General features: G+C 37.0%; 1 protein-coding gene across 3 annotated transcripts in view; it reads left to right on the top strand.

Annotated features, from left to right (window-relative positions):
- VMP1 (vacuole membrane protein 1) overlaps positions 1–16,793 on the top strand; it is a 134,959-nt gene that overhangs the window by 23,570 nt on the left and 94,596 nt on the right. For all 3 annotated transcript variants that reach the window (XR_012130646.1, XM_017662573.3, XM_073235322.1), the window contains exon 2: positions 16,292–16,393. Coding sequence is in view for 2 of the 3 variants with exons in the window: in XM_017662573.3 (XP_017518062.1) it covers positions 16,318–16,393 (76 nt within the window). In the remaining variant the exon portion in view is untranslated. The remainder of the gene's footprint in view (positions 1–16,291; positions 16,394–16,793) is intronic.

The raw sequence follows: 16,793 nt of genomic DNA, 5'->3' as shown, positions 1-16,793 counted from the left end.
TTCAAATTTACTTTTGCGTATGGGTTAGACAATGATCCAGTTTCATTCTCTTACATGTAGCTGTCCAGTTTTGCCAACACCAACTGTTGAAGAGGGTATCATTTGCCCATTGTATGTCCATGGCTCCTTTATTGTATATTAATTGACCATATATGTTTGGGTTAATGTCTGGAGTCTCTAATCTGTTCCACTGGTCTGTGGCTCTGTTCTTGTGCCAGTACCAAATTGTCTTGATTACTGTGGGTTTGTAATAGAGCTTGAAGTTGGGGAGTGAGATCCTCCCCACTTTATTCTTCCTTCTCGGGATTGCTTTGACTATTCAGGGTCTTTTGTGGTTCCATATGAATTTTAAAACTATTTGTTCCAGTTCGTTTAAGAATGTTGTTGGTATTTTGATAGGCATTGCATTGCATCTGTAGATTGCTTTAGGCAGGATTGCCATTTTGACAATATTAATTCTTCCTAGCCAAGAGCATGGGATGGGTTTCTATTTGTTAGTGTCCTCTTTAATTTCTCTTAAGAGTGTCTTGTAGTTTTCAAGGTCTTTCACTTCCTTGGTTATGTTTATTCCTAGGTATTTTATTCTTTTTGATGCAATTGTGAATGGAATTGTTTTCCTAATTTCTCTTTCTGTTAATTAATCATTAGTGTATAGGAAAGCAACAGGTTTCTGTGTATTAATTTTGTATCCTGCAAATTTGCTAAATTCAGATATATTAGTTCTAGTAGTTTTGGAATGGAGTCTTTAGGGTTTTTTAGTATCATGAGTAAACACATTCTTAAACTGTCACAGTTATGTGATAGATACTCTCTGTCTCTAAGTCAGATGATCTGATAGTTACTGTGATACTGTGCATGGTATTTGTATTATCTTTGGCTTTATACCCCTACACAAGTGGGAAATTGTATCAAAGCCTCACTGATCAAGATATTCTACTCTTCACTTAGATTATTTGCTCAGTTTCCAAGAATAAATTGCAAATTCTTAATCTTAATAGGTTTAAGGAAATCTACAGCCATTTTGGAGTAGTCTGTAATTGAGTGTTCTAAATAGTCCAATTAAGGATACACTCTCCTGAAGGCAAGAAAGATTATTGAAAGGTATAATATTCAAGATGGTTGTCTTTGTATACCTCATATAAAGAACAATGTTTTGTATTGAGAAAGCTGGCTTACTATTTTTGTGGGAATCATTTGGATTTTCTTAAAAAAGGAAATGTGTTTATTTTGGAATACAGTGGCCAAGAAAATTAGAATCAATGGCTTTAACAGTCTTATTTTCTCTTCCTTTTCATCTTGTTATATTCTCTAATAACTCTTATGTTACTCAGGGAGTTGCTATTTTCATGACATCCTTAAATGTTTTCTCTGTTGCTTTGGGGAACTCACAGTAATTTAGTTGCACATTGTGCATTACAAGTGTTGCTGATGTTTAAAATGAATGGAGTATTATAGTCTTAGCACTGGATGAACAGTCTACAAAGAACCTTTGTGAGCTGATCTTAGCAGTATTTTCTAAGCACTTCTGCCAGAAACAAAAGGCTTCACATATTTTAGTATCAATCTTTTATTTTAAATGCTTCAACTGTATTTAAAATCTGCCAGTTGCAACCTTTCAAAGCATTTCTTGTATCTAAATGCATCTTCACAATGAAAATATTTATTTGTTGTTAATGCTTCTTTCCTATTTCTGTCTTCTCATCCCACCCACAAACCTGTAGAGTTTATTTCAACTACTTCATCCTTACAAACAAAACTAACTTATGCATGCTGTTAAAATTGATATTACAACACTCACTGCAAACTGAGCGCCATTAAATGTAAGGAGTGTGTTCTAGATTTCTGTTCAAGGAGATTTCAGTCCTTTGAACAGACTAGAGGTACTTTGGATTTATTTATACATCCAGGAATCTGACTGACATTATTTATCAGAAGTTTCCAAAATTAATGCTACTTCATTTAACTGTAAAAAGTGACTCTCCTTAGATATAATTACTTCATCTTACTCTCCTACATAGACTAGAGCCTATTTACCCCATAATAATTTTTAACAGATTGTCATTTTAGTACTTTTCAGGATGTTACATTGATGAAAAATAATTCATTTTTGTTATCCAACATGACAAACTTAAGGTTTTCTGATTCTGTAGATGCTTTTGTCGAAACCAGTTGTGCAGGCACTTGTATAATATAGAAATATGGAAAACAAGTGCCTGTAAGTGAATACTCAGGGTAATACTCAAACTGGTTATTTTGGAAAATGCTGGCATTCATGAAAAGGGTTTGGAGAAACTAATATTAAGTCCCTGCTATGTTCCAGTCACTGTGCAGGGCAATTACGTATAATTTCTCCTGAAATAGTGAAACAGAATTACTGAGAGTCCCCCAAAGCAACACAAGAAACATTTAAGGATAACATGAAAATAAGAATGGGGATATTTTACAAATAAATTTAAATGCAGAGGCTTAAATTACCTACCCCAGGTTGTACAACTAGTATATGATGTTGTAGGATTCTTACAGCTCCAAAGAAATAAAACTTTCAGCTGGGAGGAGCAGACTGAGAATGATGGACACATTCAGTCTTGGAGTATGGAACACAGGTCTTCCCTAGTCTATAAATGCTACTTGCCCTGACATGGCCTCAAATCAATCAAGATGTATTGGACACTTTGGGGAACAAATTTTTCCTGTTTCCCTGTTAAACTGGTCATTTTATAATGTTGAAAATGATATGAGTAAGATTAACAGGGTACGTAGATATGTTAATGTTAGATTAAGTAGTCACTGTTGCAGTTTGAAGACACATGCATGAAAGTACATAGAGCATTTCCTGGAAAAAGGCTAGCTTACACAGTTAACTCCACTCAGGACATCTGGATCTTGGCATTTCAGTGTCTGATCCACAGCTTTGTAGTTTAGACGTTTGAAGTAGTAAACATACATATAATGGACTCCAGAGGATGAAATTACTCTAACCAAATTCACATAGCACAGTATCAATTACGAGAAATGGTATGTGATCTGGTTCCCCTTGTTTTTACTAATCAACATTATGTTACTCTGCTAGGGGTGTTGTAACAGAATACCACAGACTGGTTGACTTAAACAAATGCATTGTCTCACAGTTCTGGAGGCTGGATTTCCAAAATTGAGATGCCAGCAGTGTTTGTTTATTTATTTATTATTAAGGTATTATTGATATACACTCTTATGAAGGTTTCACATGAAAAAACAATGTGGTTATTACACTCACCCATAGTATTGTGTCCCCCCACACCCCATTACAGTCACTGTCCCTCAGTGTAGTAAGATGTCACAGAGTCAGTATTTGCCTTCTTTGTGCTACACTGTCTTCCCCATGATCCCCCTCCATAACACGCGTGCCAGTCATAATACCCCTCAAGCCCCCTTTCCCTCCCTCCCACCCACCCATCCCCTTTGGTAACCACTAGTCCCTTCTTGGAGTTTGTTAGTCTCTTGCTGTTTTGTTCCTTCAGTTTTGCTTCATTGTTATACTCCACAAATGAGGGAAATCATTTGGTACTTGTCTTTCTCCGCCTGGCTTATTTAACTGAGCATAATATCCTCCAGCTCCATCCATGTTGTTGTAAATGGTAGAATTTGTTTCATTCCTATGGCTGAATAATATTCCATTGTGTATATCTACCACATCTTCTTTATCCATTCATCTACAGATGGACACTTAGGTTGCTTCCATATCTTGGCTACTGTAAATACTGCTGCAATAAACATAGGGTGCATATGTCTTTTTTAAGCTCAGAAGTTGTTTTCTTCAGGTAAGTTGCTAGGAGTAGAATTCTGGGGTCAAATGGTATTTCTATTTATAGTTTTTTGAGGAACCTCCATAGTGCTTTACACAATGGTTGAACTAGTTTACATTCCCACCAGCAGTGTAGGAGTGTTCCCCTTTCTCTGCATCCTTGCCAGCATTTGTTGTTCTTAGTTTTTTTGATGCTGGCCATCCTTACTGGTGTGAGGTGATATCTCATTGTGGTTTTAATTTGCATTTCTCTGAAATGTGCCTCTTAGCCATCTGAATTTGGTGAATGGTCTGTTTCTTTGGAGAATAGTCTGTTCATATCCTCCACCCATTTTTTAATCTGGTTATTTGCTTTTTGGGTGTCGAGGCATATGAGTTCTTTATATATTTTACATGGTAACCCCTTGTCGGACATGTCATATACAAATATATTTTCCCTTACTGTGGGATACCTTTTTGTTCTGTTGATGGTGTCCTTTCTGTACAGAAACATTTTTGTTTCATGTAGTCCCATGTGTTCATTTTTTTGTTTCCCTTACTCGAGGAGATGTGTTCAGGAAAAAGTTGCTCATGTTTATATTCAGGAGATTTTTGCCTGTGTTGTCTTCTAAGAGTTTTATGGTTTCATAACTTACATTCAGGTCTTTGATCCATTTTGAGTTTACTTTTGTGTATGGGGATAGACAGTAATCCAGTTTCATTCTCTTGCATGTAGCTGTCCGGTTTTGCCAGCACCAGTTGTTGAAGAGGCTGTCATTTCCCCATTATATGGCCATGGCTCCTTTATCGTATGTTAATTGACCATCTATGCTTGGGTGTATATCTGGGCTCTCTACTCTGTTCCATTGATCTATGGGTCTGTTCTTGTGCCAGTACCAAATTGTCTTGATTACTGTGGCTTTGTAGTAGAATTTGAAGTCGGGGAGCATAATGTCACCAGTTTTATTCTTCCTTCTCAGGATTGCTTTGGCTATTCGGGGTCTTTTGTGGTTCTGTATGAATTTTAGAACTATTTGCTCTAGCTCGTTGAAGAATACTGTGGATATTTTGATAGGGATTGCATTGACTATGTAGATTGCTTTAGACAGAATGGCCATTTTTGACTATTAATTCTTCCTATCCATGAGCATGGGATGTGTTTCCATTTATTGGTATCTTCTTTAATTTCTCTCATGAGTGTTTTGTAGTTTTCAGAGTACAGGTCTTTCACTTCCTTGGTTAGGTTTATTCCTAGGTATTTTATTCTTTTTGATGCAGTTGTGAATGGAATTGTTTTCCTGATTTCTCTTTCTGCTAGTTCATCGTTAGTGTATAGGAATGTCACAGATTTCTGTGTATGAATTTTTAATCCTGCTGAATTCAGATATTAGTTCTAGTAGTTTTGGGGTGGATTCTTTAGGGTTTTTTATGTACAATATCATGTCACCTGCAAACAGTGACAGTTTAACTTCTTCTTTACCAATCTGGATAACCTTTTATTTCTTTGTGTTGTCTGATTGCCATGGCTAGGACCTCCATAACTATGTTGAATAGAAGTGGAGAGAGTGGGCATCCTTGTCTTGTTCCTGACCTTAAAGGAAAGGCTTTCAGTTTCTCACTGTTAAGTATGATGTTGGCTGTGGGTTTGTCATATATGGCCTTTATTATGTTGAGGTACTTGACCTCTATACCCATTTTGTTGAGCGTTTTTATCATGAATGGATGTTGAATTTTGTCAAATGCTTTTTCAGTATATATGGAGATAATCATGTGGTTTTTGTCCTTCTTTTTGTTGATGTGGTGGATGATGTTGATGGATTTTCAAAAGCTACCCATACTTGCATCCCTGGAATAAATCCTATTTGATCATGATGTATGATCTTTTTAATGTATTGTTTAATCAGTTTGCTAATAGTTCGTTGAGTATTTTTGCATCTATGTTCATCAGGGATATTGGTGTGTAATTTTCTTTTTTGTGTTGTCTTTGCATGGTTTTTGTATTAGGGTGATGCTGATCTCATAGAATGAGTTTGGAAGTATTCCCTCCTCTTCTACTTTTTGGAAAACTTTCAGGAGAATGGGTATTAGGTCTTCACTAATTGTTTGATAAAATTCAGTGGTGAAGCCATCTGGTCCAGGGATTTTGTTCTTAGGTATTTGTTTGATTACCAATTCAATTTCACTGCTAGTAATTTGTCTTTTCAGATTTTCTGTTTTTTTGTCAGTCAAGCTTGGAAGGTTTTATTTTTCTAGAAAGTTGTCCATTTCTTCTAGATTATCCAGTTTGTTGGCATATAATTTTTTGAAGTATTCTCTAATAATTCTTTGTATTTCTGTGGTGTCCATAGTGATTTTTCCTTTTTCATTTGTGACTCTTTTCATGAGTATAGATGCTCTTCTTTTCTTGATAAGTCTTGCTTGGGGTTTATCTATTTTGTTTATTTTCTCAAAGAACCAGCTTCTGCTGTCATTGATTCATTGTATTGTTTTATTCTTCTTGATTTTATTTATTTCTGCTCTACTCTTTATTAAGTCCCTCCTTCTACTCACTTTGGGCCTCATTTGTTCTTTTTTTTTCTAGGTTTGTTAATTGTGAGTTTAGACTGTTCATATGGGATTGTTCTTCTTTCCTGAGGTAGGCCTGTATTGCAGTATACTTCCCTCTTAGCGTGGCCTTTGCTGCGTCCCACAGATTTTGCAGTGTTGAATTGTTGTTGTCATTCATCTCCATATATTGCTTGATCTCTGTTTTTGTTTGGTCATTGATCCATTGGTTCTTTAGGAGCATATTGTTAAGCCTCCAGGTGTTTGTGGGCTTTTTTGTTTTCTTTGTGTAATTTATTTCTAGTGTCATACCTTTGTGGTCTGAGAAGCTGGTTGGTACAATTTCAGTCTTTTTGAATTTACTGAGGCTCTTTTTGTGTCCTAGTATATGATCTGTTTTTCAAAATATTCCATGTGCACTTGAGAAGAATGTGTATCCTGCTGCTTTTGGGTGGAGAGTTCTATAGATGTCTGTTAGGTTCTTCTCTTCTAATGTGTTGTTCAGTGCCTCTGTGTCCTTACTTATTTTCTGTCTGGTTGATCTGTCCTTTGGAGTGAGTGGAATTTTGAAGTCTCCTGGAATGAATGTTATTGCATTCTATTTCCCCTTTTAATTCTCTTAGTATTTGTTTCATATATGTAGGTGCTCCTGTGTTGGGTGCGTATATTTTTTTAGTGGTTATATCCTCTTGTTGGATTGACCCCTTTATCATTATGTAATGTCCTTCTTTATCTCTTGTGACTTTCTTTGTTTTGAAGTCTGTTTCCTCTGATAGAAGTACTGTACCTCCTGTTTTTTTCTCCCTATTAGTTGCATGAAATATCTTTTCCATCCCTTCACTTTTAGTCTGTATATGTCTTTGGGTTTGAAATGAGTCTTTTGTAGGTGGCATATATACCGGACTTGTTATTTTATTCATTCACTGACTCTCTGTCTTTTGATTCGTGCATTGAGATCATTTACATTTAGGGTGATTATCGAAAGGTATGTACTTATTGCCATTGCAGGCTTTAGATTCATGGTTACCACAGGTTCAAGGGTAACTTCCTTTCTATCTAAGAGTCTAATTTAACTCACTTAGTATGCTATTACAAACATAATCTAAAGGTTCTTTTTTTTTCTCCTCCTTTTTCTTCCGTCTCCATTCTTTATGTATTAGGTATCATATTCTGTACTCTTTGTCTATCTCTTGAATGACTTTGGGGTAGTTGATTTAATTTTGCATTTGCTTGGTAATTAACTGTTCTACTTTCTTTACTGTGGTTTTGTTTCCTCTAGTGACAACTATTTAGCCTCAGAAACACTTCCATCTATAGCAGTCCCTCCAAGATACACTGTAGAGACGGTTTGTGGGAGGTAAATTCTCTTAGCTTTTGCTTATCTGGAAATAGTTTAATCCCTCTTTCAAATTTAAATGATAATCTTGCCAGATAAAGTATTTTTGGTTTGAGGCCCTTCTGCTTCATTGCATTAAATATATCATGCCACTCCCTTCTTGCCTGTAAGGTTTCTGCTGAGAAGTCTGATGATAGTCTGATGGGCTTTCCTTTGTATGTGATCTTATTTCTCTCTCTGGCTGCTTTTAATAGTCTGTCCTTATCCTTGATCTTTGCTATTTTAATTATTAGATGTCTTGGTGTTATCTTCATTGGGTCCCTTGTGTTGGGAGATCTGTGCACCTCAATGGCCTGAGAGACTATCTCCTTCCCCAGATTGGGGAAGTTTTCAGCAATTACCTCCTCAAAGACAGTTTCTATCCCTTTTCCTCTTCTTCTGGTACCCCTATAATGCGAATATTGTTCCATTTGGATTGGTCACACAGTTCTCTCAATATTCTTTCATTCTTAGAGATCCTTTTTTCTCTCTGTGCTTTGGCTTCTTTGTATTCCTCTTCTCTAATTTATATTTCATTTATCGTCTCTTCCACCGTATCTAATCTGCTTTTCAAACCCTCGTTGTGTTCCTTAATGATTGGATCTCTGCTCTAAATTCATTCCTGAGTTCTTGAATATTTTTCTGTACCTCCAGGAGCATGTTTATGATTTTTATTTTAAAATATCTTTCAGGAAGATTGATTAGTTCAGTCTCACTTGACCCTTTTTCTGGTGTTTGTGAGATTTCTGTTTGAACCAGTTTCCTTTTTTGTTTCATATTTGTATGTGGCAACTTCTAGTGCCCAGAAGCTCTACTCTCTTTGGCTGCTCAGCTCCTAGAGCAATGTTTGGGGTTGAGGGGCAGTGCTGGTGCCTGAGTGAGGAAAGAGCTGTTTCCTGCTTCCCAGCTGGTATGCCTGTCTCCACTGCCAGAACTAGTGGGATGAACACACAGGTGGAAGCCTCTGTGCTTTGCATTTGTAGCTGCTGTAGGCGGGGCTTTCATCTGGCTGTCCTGACGCCAGGGTAGGGGTTGCTGGTTTGTGAGTCAGGTGCAGGCTGGTTGGGATGAACGCATAGCAGGCTGCTTATCACATTGGGGGGGGGGGCCTTGGAGCTGTGTAGCCAGCCAGGGGGATGGAGCACCTGAAGATAATCAAAGTTCCCAACCTGCTGGGTAGAGTGCACTTGGACACTTTTGTCAGTCCTTGCCCCTTTAGCAACCCTCTCGCTGTTAGGAAGTCTCTCAGACTGCCTGCTCAGAGCAGCCAGATATGGATCCCTGTTTTCCATAAGCAGCTGGAATCTCAGTATCTCCAGGTATTCCATCATCCTTAGTTTTCCAGCCCCACTAATCACCAGAGCACCATGCAATGTAGGTTTGTGCTTCCAGAGCAGATCTCCAGAGCTAGGTGTTCAGCAGTACCAGGGCTCCACTCCCTCCCCGCTCTGTTTCTCTACCTCCCACTTGTGAGCTGGGTTCCGGGAAGGGCTTGGGTCCCGCAGGGTCACAGCTTTGGTACATTACCCTGTTCCGTGAGGTCTCTTCTTTTCTTCAGGTGTATGCAGTCTGGCACAGCCTTCTTTCCTGTTGCTCTTTCAGGATTAAATGTATTAATTATGTTTTTGTATTATATGTGGTTTTAAGAGGAGTTCTCTTTCTCACCTCTCATGCCACCATCTTTAATCCTTTCCACCAGCAGTGTTGATTTCTGATGAGGCTTCTCTTCCTGGCTTGGAGATGGCTGCATTCTTGTAGTGTCCTTGTGTGGCCTTTCCTCTGTGCATGCAGAGAGAGAGGTCTCTGGTGCCTCTTTATTCCTTTTAGATGGACACCAATTTTGTTAGATTAGGTTCCTAATTTAACCTTAACTACTGGTTTAAAGGCCCCAACTACAAATACAGCCACATTGGGATTAAGACTTTAACATATGAATTTGGGGGTTGGGGGCTGGGGGTGACACAGTTGAGCTCATGAAAAATGTAGTCTGTCCTTATAGAGTAATCACAGCATAGTAAGAAATACGTATATGGTCTTTGTCCCTGGTTCTTGACACAGCTCCTAAATCCCTTTTAATTTTCCTGAGTGATATGAGTTATAGGAGCATCTTTTGTTCTAATGAGACAACTTTTGGCAGTCCCCAAATACCTCCAGGATAAGGGCTGGTTATCAGAAAGACCAAGGCATGATTAGAGAGTTGGAACTTTCAGCCCCATCCCCCAGCCTCTAGGGATGGGGGAGGGTCTGGAGATTGAGTTACTCACCAATGGCCAGTGACCTAATTGATCAAGCCTATGTAATAGAACCTCTGTAAATTCCTTAAACTTTGGAGAACTGAGTTGGTGAGTACACTGACGTCCTGGGAGGATAATGTGCCCTGAGAGGACATGGAAGCTCCACACACACATCTATTGCCACCCTTCCCTGCCAACCCCAATTTCTTGCCTTAAACTTCTCTCCCACTTGGCTATTCCTGAGTTGTACCCTTTATAATTAATTGGTAATAGCAAGTAAATTAATACCCTGCGTTCCTGACTTCGTTCTAGCAAATTATGGAACCTGAAATGGAAGGGATTGAGGGAACTCCTGACTTTGTAGCAATGCCATACAGAAGGGTAGGGACCCAAAAAACTGAGAGTGGCATCTGAAGTAACAAGTCTTAGGCAACTGAGCCCTTAAGCTTATGGAGTCTAATCAGGCTAACCCTGTGTAGTTTATGTTAGAATTGAGTTGAATTGAATTGACTCATAGACACACACAAGTGGTGTCTGCAGAGTTGGAAATTGCTTGTTTATGTGGGGAAAAAAACCACAGAAGTCTATGAGTAAAAACAGTGCAAACTGGAATACTATTCAGCCGTAAGAAAGAAACAAATCCTGCCATTTGCAACAACATGGATGGAGCTGGAGACTATTATGCTCAGTGAAATAAGCCAGGTGGAGAAAGACAGGTATCAAATGATTTCCCTCATTTGTGGAGTATAATGAAGCAAAACTGAAGGAACAAAACAGCAACAGACTCACAGACTCCAAGAAGGGACTAGCAGTTACCAAAAGGGATGGGTGGGAGAGGGAGGGAGAAGGGTATTGAGGGGTATTATGGTTGGCACACATGGTGGGGGGGATCATGGGGAACACAGTGTGGCACGGAGAAGGCAAATAGTGACTCTGGCATCTTACTACACTGATGGGCAGTGACTGCAATAGAATATGGGGGGGACATGATATTATGGGTAATGTAGTAACTGCATTGTTTTTTCATGTGAAACCTTCATAAGTGTGTATATCAATACCTTAATAAAAAAAAGTGACATTGAATATCAAGCTGAAAAGCTTCTGTACAGCAAAGGACACCACCAAGAGAACAAAAAAGGCATCCTACAGTATGGGAGAATATTTTCATAAATCACATATCCGATAAAGAGTTGACATCCAAAATATATAAAGAGCTCACACACCTCAACAAACAAAAAGCAAATAACCCAATTAAAAAATGGGCAGAGGAGCTGAACAGACAGTTCTCCAAAGAAGAAATTCAGTTGGCCAACAGACACATGAAAAGATGCTCCACATTGTTAATCATCAGAGAAATGCAAATTAAAACCACAATGAGGTATCACCTCACACCAGTAAGGATCACCACCATCCAAAAGACAAACAACAACAAATGTTGGTGAGGTTGTGGAGAAATGGGAACCCTCCTACACTGCTGGTGGGAATGTAAATTAGTTCAATCATTGTGGAAAGCAGTATGGAGGTTCCTCAAAAAGCTCAAAATAGAAATACCATTTGACCCAGGAATTCCACTTCTAGGAATTTACCCTAAGAATGTAGCACTCCAGTTTGAAAATGACAGATGCACCCTTATGTTTATCACAGCACTATTTACAATAGCCAAGATATGGAAGCAACCCAAATGTCCATCAGTAGATGAATGGATAAAAAGATGTGGTACATATACACAATGGAATATTATTCAGCCATAAGAAGAAAACAAATCCTATCATTTGCAACAACATGGATGGAGCTAGAGGGCATTATGCTCAGTGAAATAAGCCAGGTGGAGAAGGACAAGTACCAAATGATTTCACTCATATGTGGAGTATAAGAACAAAGAAAAAAACTGAAGAACAAAACAGCAGCAGACTCATAGAACCCAAGAATGGACTAACAGTTACCAAAGGGAAAGGGACTGGTGAGGATGGGTGGGAAGGGATGAATAAGGGCGGGGGAGGGGGCATTACGATTAGCATGTATAATATGGGGGGGGGGGCAAAAAAATCATCTTAAATTTTGGGAGTGAGGGTATTTTACCAAAAGGTCAGTGTACTCCCTGGATCTACATCCTACCTCCAAGTTTGCCACTAACTTCTTCTGTGATTGTACAAGTCGTTTTACTTCTGAGACTCAGTTTCTTTATCTGTGAATTGTAGGGGAAGGATAGGCTTGAATGCTTTCTAAGGTCTATTCTATGATTGTGTTTATTTTTACAGACTGTTCATACCATTGTCACATTGAACATCATTGCACTTTTGAAAGAGAGGAGATTGTAGAGGATATGTAAAGGCTGTAGAATAGATGACATCGTTAGGGAGAGAGTGTAGAGCGAACACAAAAAAGGAGCCAAGGACCAGGCTTTGAATAACTCCAGGAAGTAAAGCAGGGGGAGCTGTCAGTGGAGTAGTAAGAGAAATAGGAAAAAAACTGGGAGAGAGTTTTTTAAGAAAGAGGGAGTGGTTACTTGTGTCAATGAAGGTAAGAGGTTCATTAAGATGTATCCACTGGATTTGGCAACATGGAGGTTATTGGTGACCTTGACAGAAGAAGCAATTTCTTTTGATTTGTCAGGACAGAAGTCATACTGCAATGGATTGGTCAGAGCTTTGGTGTTGAGGAAGTGAAGGCTGTGTATATGCAGGCAATTCTTCCAAGAAATCTGTCTATAAAGAAGGACTGAGAAATGGTAAATGCTGAATAATGCTTATTTGCTGATGAGAATAATCCAGTAAGAATCATTGATGATTATTGGAATCTTATTGATCCAATAAAAGAAGATCAGTGACACAGAGAGAGATAGCCAAAGGAGCAAAGTCCCTGGGAAGGTGAGTGAGAACAGTATACAGAATGTGTATTGACGTGATAGCCATTGCTGGTAGAGGACACTGCCCCAGTTGTAAAGAGAGGAAGAATGCCAACATGTCTGAAGGTATAATTTAATAGATCTAGTGGTAGAAAGATTGGGGAATTCCCTCTCTGTTTCTTTGATTAAAAAATAAAAAGTCAATTCCTGAGAGTAAGAAAGGAAAAAGTCTGGGGGAGAGAGAACAAGAAATGAAATAATTTTGAAAGTGAGAAAAAGTTTATTAATAGGAACGAGCTTCAATTGGAGGTTTGAGATTTGGCATCTCAAATAATAACTATCATGTAATGGGTACTTGATAAATATATGTTGAATGAACAAGTGAATTTAAAGTGGCTATGCAGTTGTGTGAATTTTCTCCAGCTACATTCAACAGATCAGACAGACAGTAAGAATGCAGGTTCTCCCAAGGGCACTGCAATTTGCAAAGTGTGTGTGTGATTGAGGACGACAAGGAATACTGTAAGATATTTTTGAAATAGGTTAAAATGCAAAAAGGTTTGGATGCTTTTATAAGCTTAACTAGAACACAAGTTGCTCTTTGCATGTTTGACTTTATATTATAGTTCTTTGGGAAATGGCAAATATTTTTCAAAAGTTGCTTTTAAAACTGAATTAATTTTGTTTGTAAAGAAATAGACTGATTAAAAAAAATAACTTAGTTTTCTAGGTGAATTCTTAAAAAACAGAATTCCAGACTATTTTGTTTTCTAGAGAATTTTTGAAGTAGGAAATGTCAGGAAGCTATTTTCTTTTTTAGCATGTTGTGTAAGAACACATTATTTGCTCAAATGAAAATTCCCATTGCAGTTTCTCTAAAAACATCTTCAGATAATTGTGTAATACCATTGTTAAAAGTAAGAGCTCAAACAGCCCCAAGTTGTTTTGGTTAAAATTTTTTTTCTCTCTTAAAGATGATACTGTGGGAAAGAATAAAACTGGAAAAATGAGCTAAATTATCACAGTACTTTAGGGGGAAAGGTTTTAGAATGTATTCTTCATAACACACAAGCTCTCTTACGCCGTGTTCATCTTTTTGCCACAATTAATTAAATTTTATTTATTGTAAGGTAGGTGACTTAGTGGGAAAACAAATTGCTTATAGAATTTAGCTGAAATTGAGCAGTTTTAGGTATTTGTAGAATTTAAGTGTGGTTCAAGCTGAATGATTATAAGATGGAGAATGTTTAACTCCTGTATTATATGGTCCATTTCAAACTTCTCAATTAATAAAGCCCATAAAGTATGATTTTGTGAACCTATTATGATATTCTGGCTTCATAGATTTTTGCAAAATAACTTCATCTTTATTTATAGTTGCTTGGGCTGTATTGTCTTTTGAAAATATCTTTATATAAGCATGATTTAAGTTTGCAGATTCAAATTTTCAGCTTCCATGAACTCTTATGAATGTGTTGTCCTCTGAGCTCCCATTCTTTCTCCCATACTTACTTTCTCCTTGCATCATCATAACTAGTGTATGTTCAATTCATACAAAAGGTGAGACTGTTTATTAGTATTTTATGTACATTACCTTGTTTAATCCTCATGGTAACCCTATAATACATGTTATCTGTTTTACAAATTTAGGAAACTGATGTTTAAAGAGATTTAGAAACTTGCCCAAGCTCACAGAGTTGATACTTGTGAAGTTTGGGTTTAAACCCAGTTCTGTTAGACTCTAAAACCTGTTTTCTTCCCACTAAGTTACATACTGTATATCTATTCATTGTATTATAATTGAAGTCTTGTGCTCATCTGGCTTGCCTACCAGATGGACCCTCATGAAGGTCTTATTCATCTTTTTATCTTTAATGCCCATTACAGATCTCAGATCTTTTTTAATGGGTATTGAATGAAAGACACTGACATTACTGATACAGTAGCAGTAGGCATGTGCTATGAAGTACTTTCTGTAATATAGGCAGTTTCTAAGTTTACTGTTTCATATACTTCCTACCCTTTTGATGTGTTGCCATTTATAGTTACACACATGTGTGTGCCCAAACATACACACACACACACACACACACACTCTCTCTCTCTCTCTCTTTCATCCTCATCAATCCTGTGAAAGTGATAGTTTTTGTTTTCATTTTATATATCCACAAAAATCAAGATCTAGGAAAAAAATGAGACTTGCTTAAGATCACACAACTAGTTAGTGGCAAATCTGGAATGCAAGTCTAGATTTTCAGACTTTAAATCTTAAAAAATCTATTCCAGGCTACCCATCTATGCTAATGGAAACCTATACTTTATTTCTTGATACGTTTATCTGCTTATTGAGATGTGAAGGCAACAAAAAACAAAGGTGTCTACAAATAGATTGTGTCTAAAAGAAGAGATCTTTCTGTGGGAGTGATGAATGTATGCTCTTTGTTCAGTGTTTTTATATAGTCTTTCACTTATTTTCCTGTATGAGGCATAAGTTTTTTTTTTATTAAGGTATTATTGATGTACACGCTTATGAAGGCTTCACATGAAAAACAATGTAGTTACTACATTCACCCACATTATTGAGTCCCCCCCATACTCCATTGCAGTCACTGTCCATCAGTGTAGTAAGATGTATGAGGCATAAATTTTGTGAATGGTTACAGTTAAACTTGTAGTCAAGGAATAAAATAGCTCCAGCTAACAAAGTATAGGAAGGCTGAACCCATGACCATGTCATAATCTCATCTGCTGGATACTGTTCTAGCAGGATTCCTGAAACATGCAGTGTATTAAGGACTCAGCATTTTGGACTTTACTGAAGTGATGTGGTTTTTTTAGTAGAAAGATATGCTTTACTAACACCTAAAAGAATTATACAGCCATAGGTAATCAGGTGTTTTTGTGTGAAATAATTATGTCAACACAATTCATATGTTGCAATACAGAGATTTAAAGTAAGAATTTATACCTGTATCTGTAATACAAAGCATGATATAAAGAGTACATTTAACATATCTTAAACATTTCAAAAAATTTTATCTAATATGCCTATGCCATTTTTTTTCAGTAGAATTATTTCCTAAATAAAATTGATTTTGGAATGTGTGCCATTTTTGACATTTGGAAATATCCAGTTTTTTTCTAAAATGCTGAAAAGACTTTGAAAGATTGGTAAAATTTGAATAGATAGTGTATGTCATATTAAATTATGAATTAGAAAGACTAGACCTTGTAGCCTATCAATATTTGAAGGTGCTAGTATTTTGTATCCTTCTGTGAACAAACTTCCTCCAAATTTTAATCTGGAAAAATCACTGGAATAACTGGAAAATGATTTCAATTACATGGCTTTTGTATTTCTACTACTTCTATTTGAGTTTCTAAGCAAATTATTCAGGTCTTGATTATAAAAGAAAAGCATAGTGCACTATTCAGATAGCATATAAGTATGTTGTTTCTCAGCTTTATTTAATCATAGATGCAAAGCAGAAGTATATAACATATCACTGGATTTTATTTTGCTTTATTAGTTCCTCAAGAGTTATTGATCTATGAAATGGCAGAGAATGGAAAAAATTGTGACCAGAGACGTGTAGCAATGAACAAGGAACAATATAATGGAAGCTTCACAGGTAAAGTATGGTTGTTTGGGGGAAGATGATCTATGGATTTAAATACTATCCTGTTCATTGGAATAAAATAGAAGTATATCTAATTATCTTTTGTTAATATAATAGTATCTTACATAAGTGCATAAGCTTCTTATATATCTTAGATATGATTACATTAGTCCCTCTGGTCAGAAGGTCAGTATAGCCTAATTCTGTCACAATGCCTAGATCATTCATTTCACTTCATCACATATGCATTTTATCATCTCACAGGAAGGGTGAGTACAGTACAGTAAGATATCTTGAGAGAGGGAGGTCACATTCGCATAACTTTTATTACAGTATATTATTATTTTTATTAGTCATTGATGTTAATCTCTTACTGTGCCAAACTTTGTCATAGGGTATGTATATGTAAGAC

The sequence above is a fragment of the Manis javanica genome, chromosome 4, assembly GCF_040802235.1.
Source record: "Manis javanica isolate MJ-LG chromosome 4, MJ_LKY, whole genome shotgun sequence".
In the NCBI taxonomy this organism is placed as follows: domain Eukaryota; kingdom Metazoa; phylum Chordata; class Mammalia; order Pholidota; family Manidae; genus Manis; species Manis javanica.
This window is presented reverse-complemented; position numbering and strand designations above follow the sequence as displayed.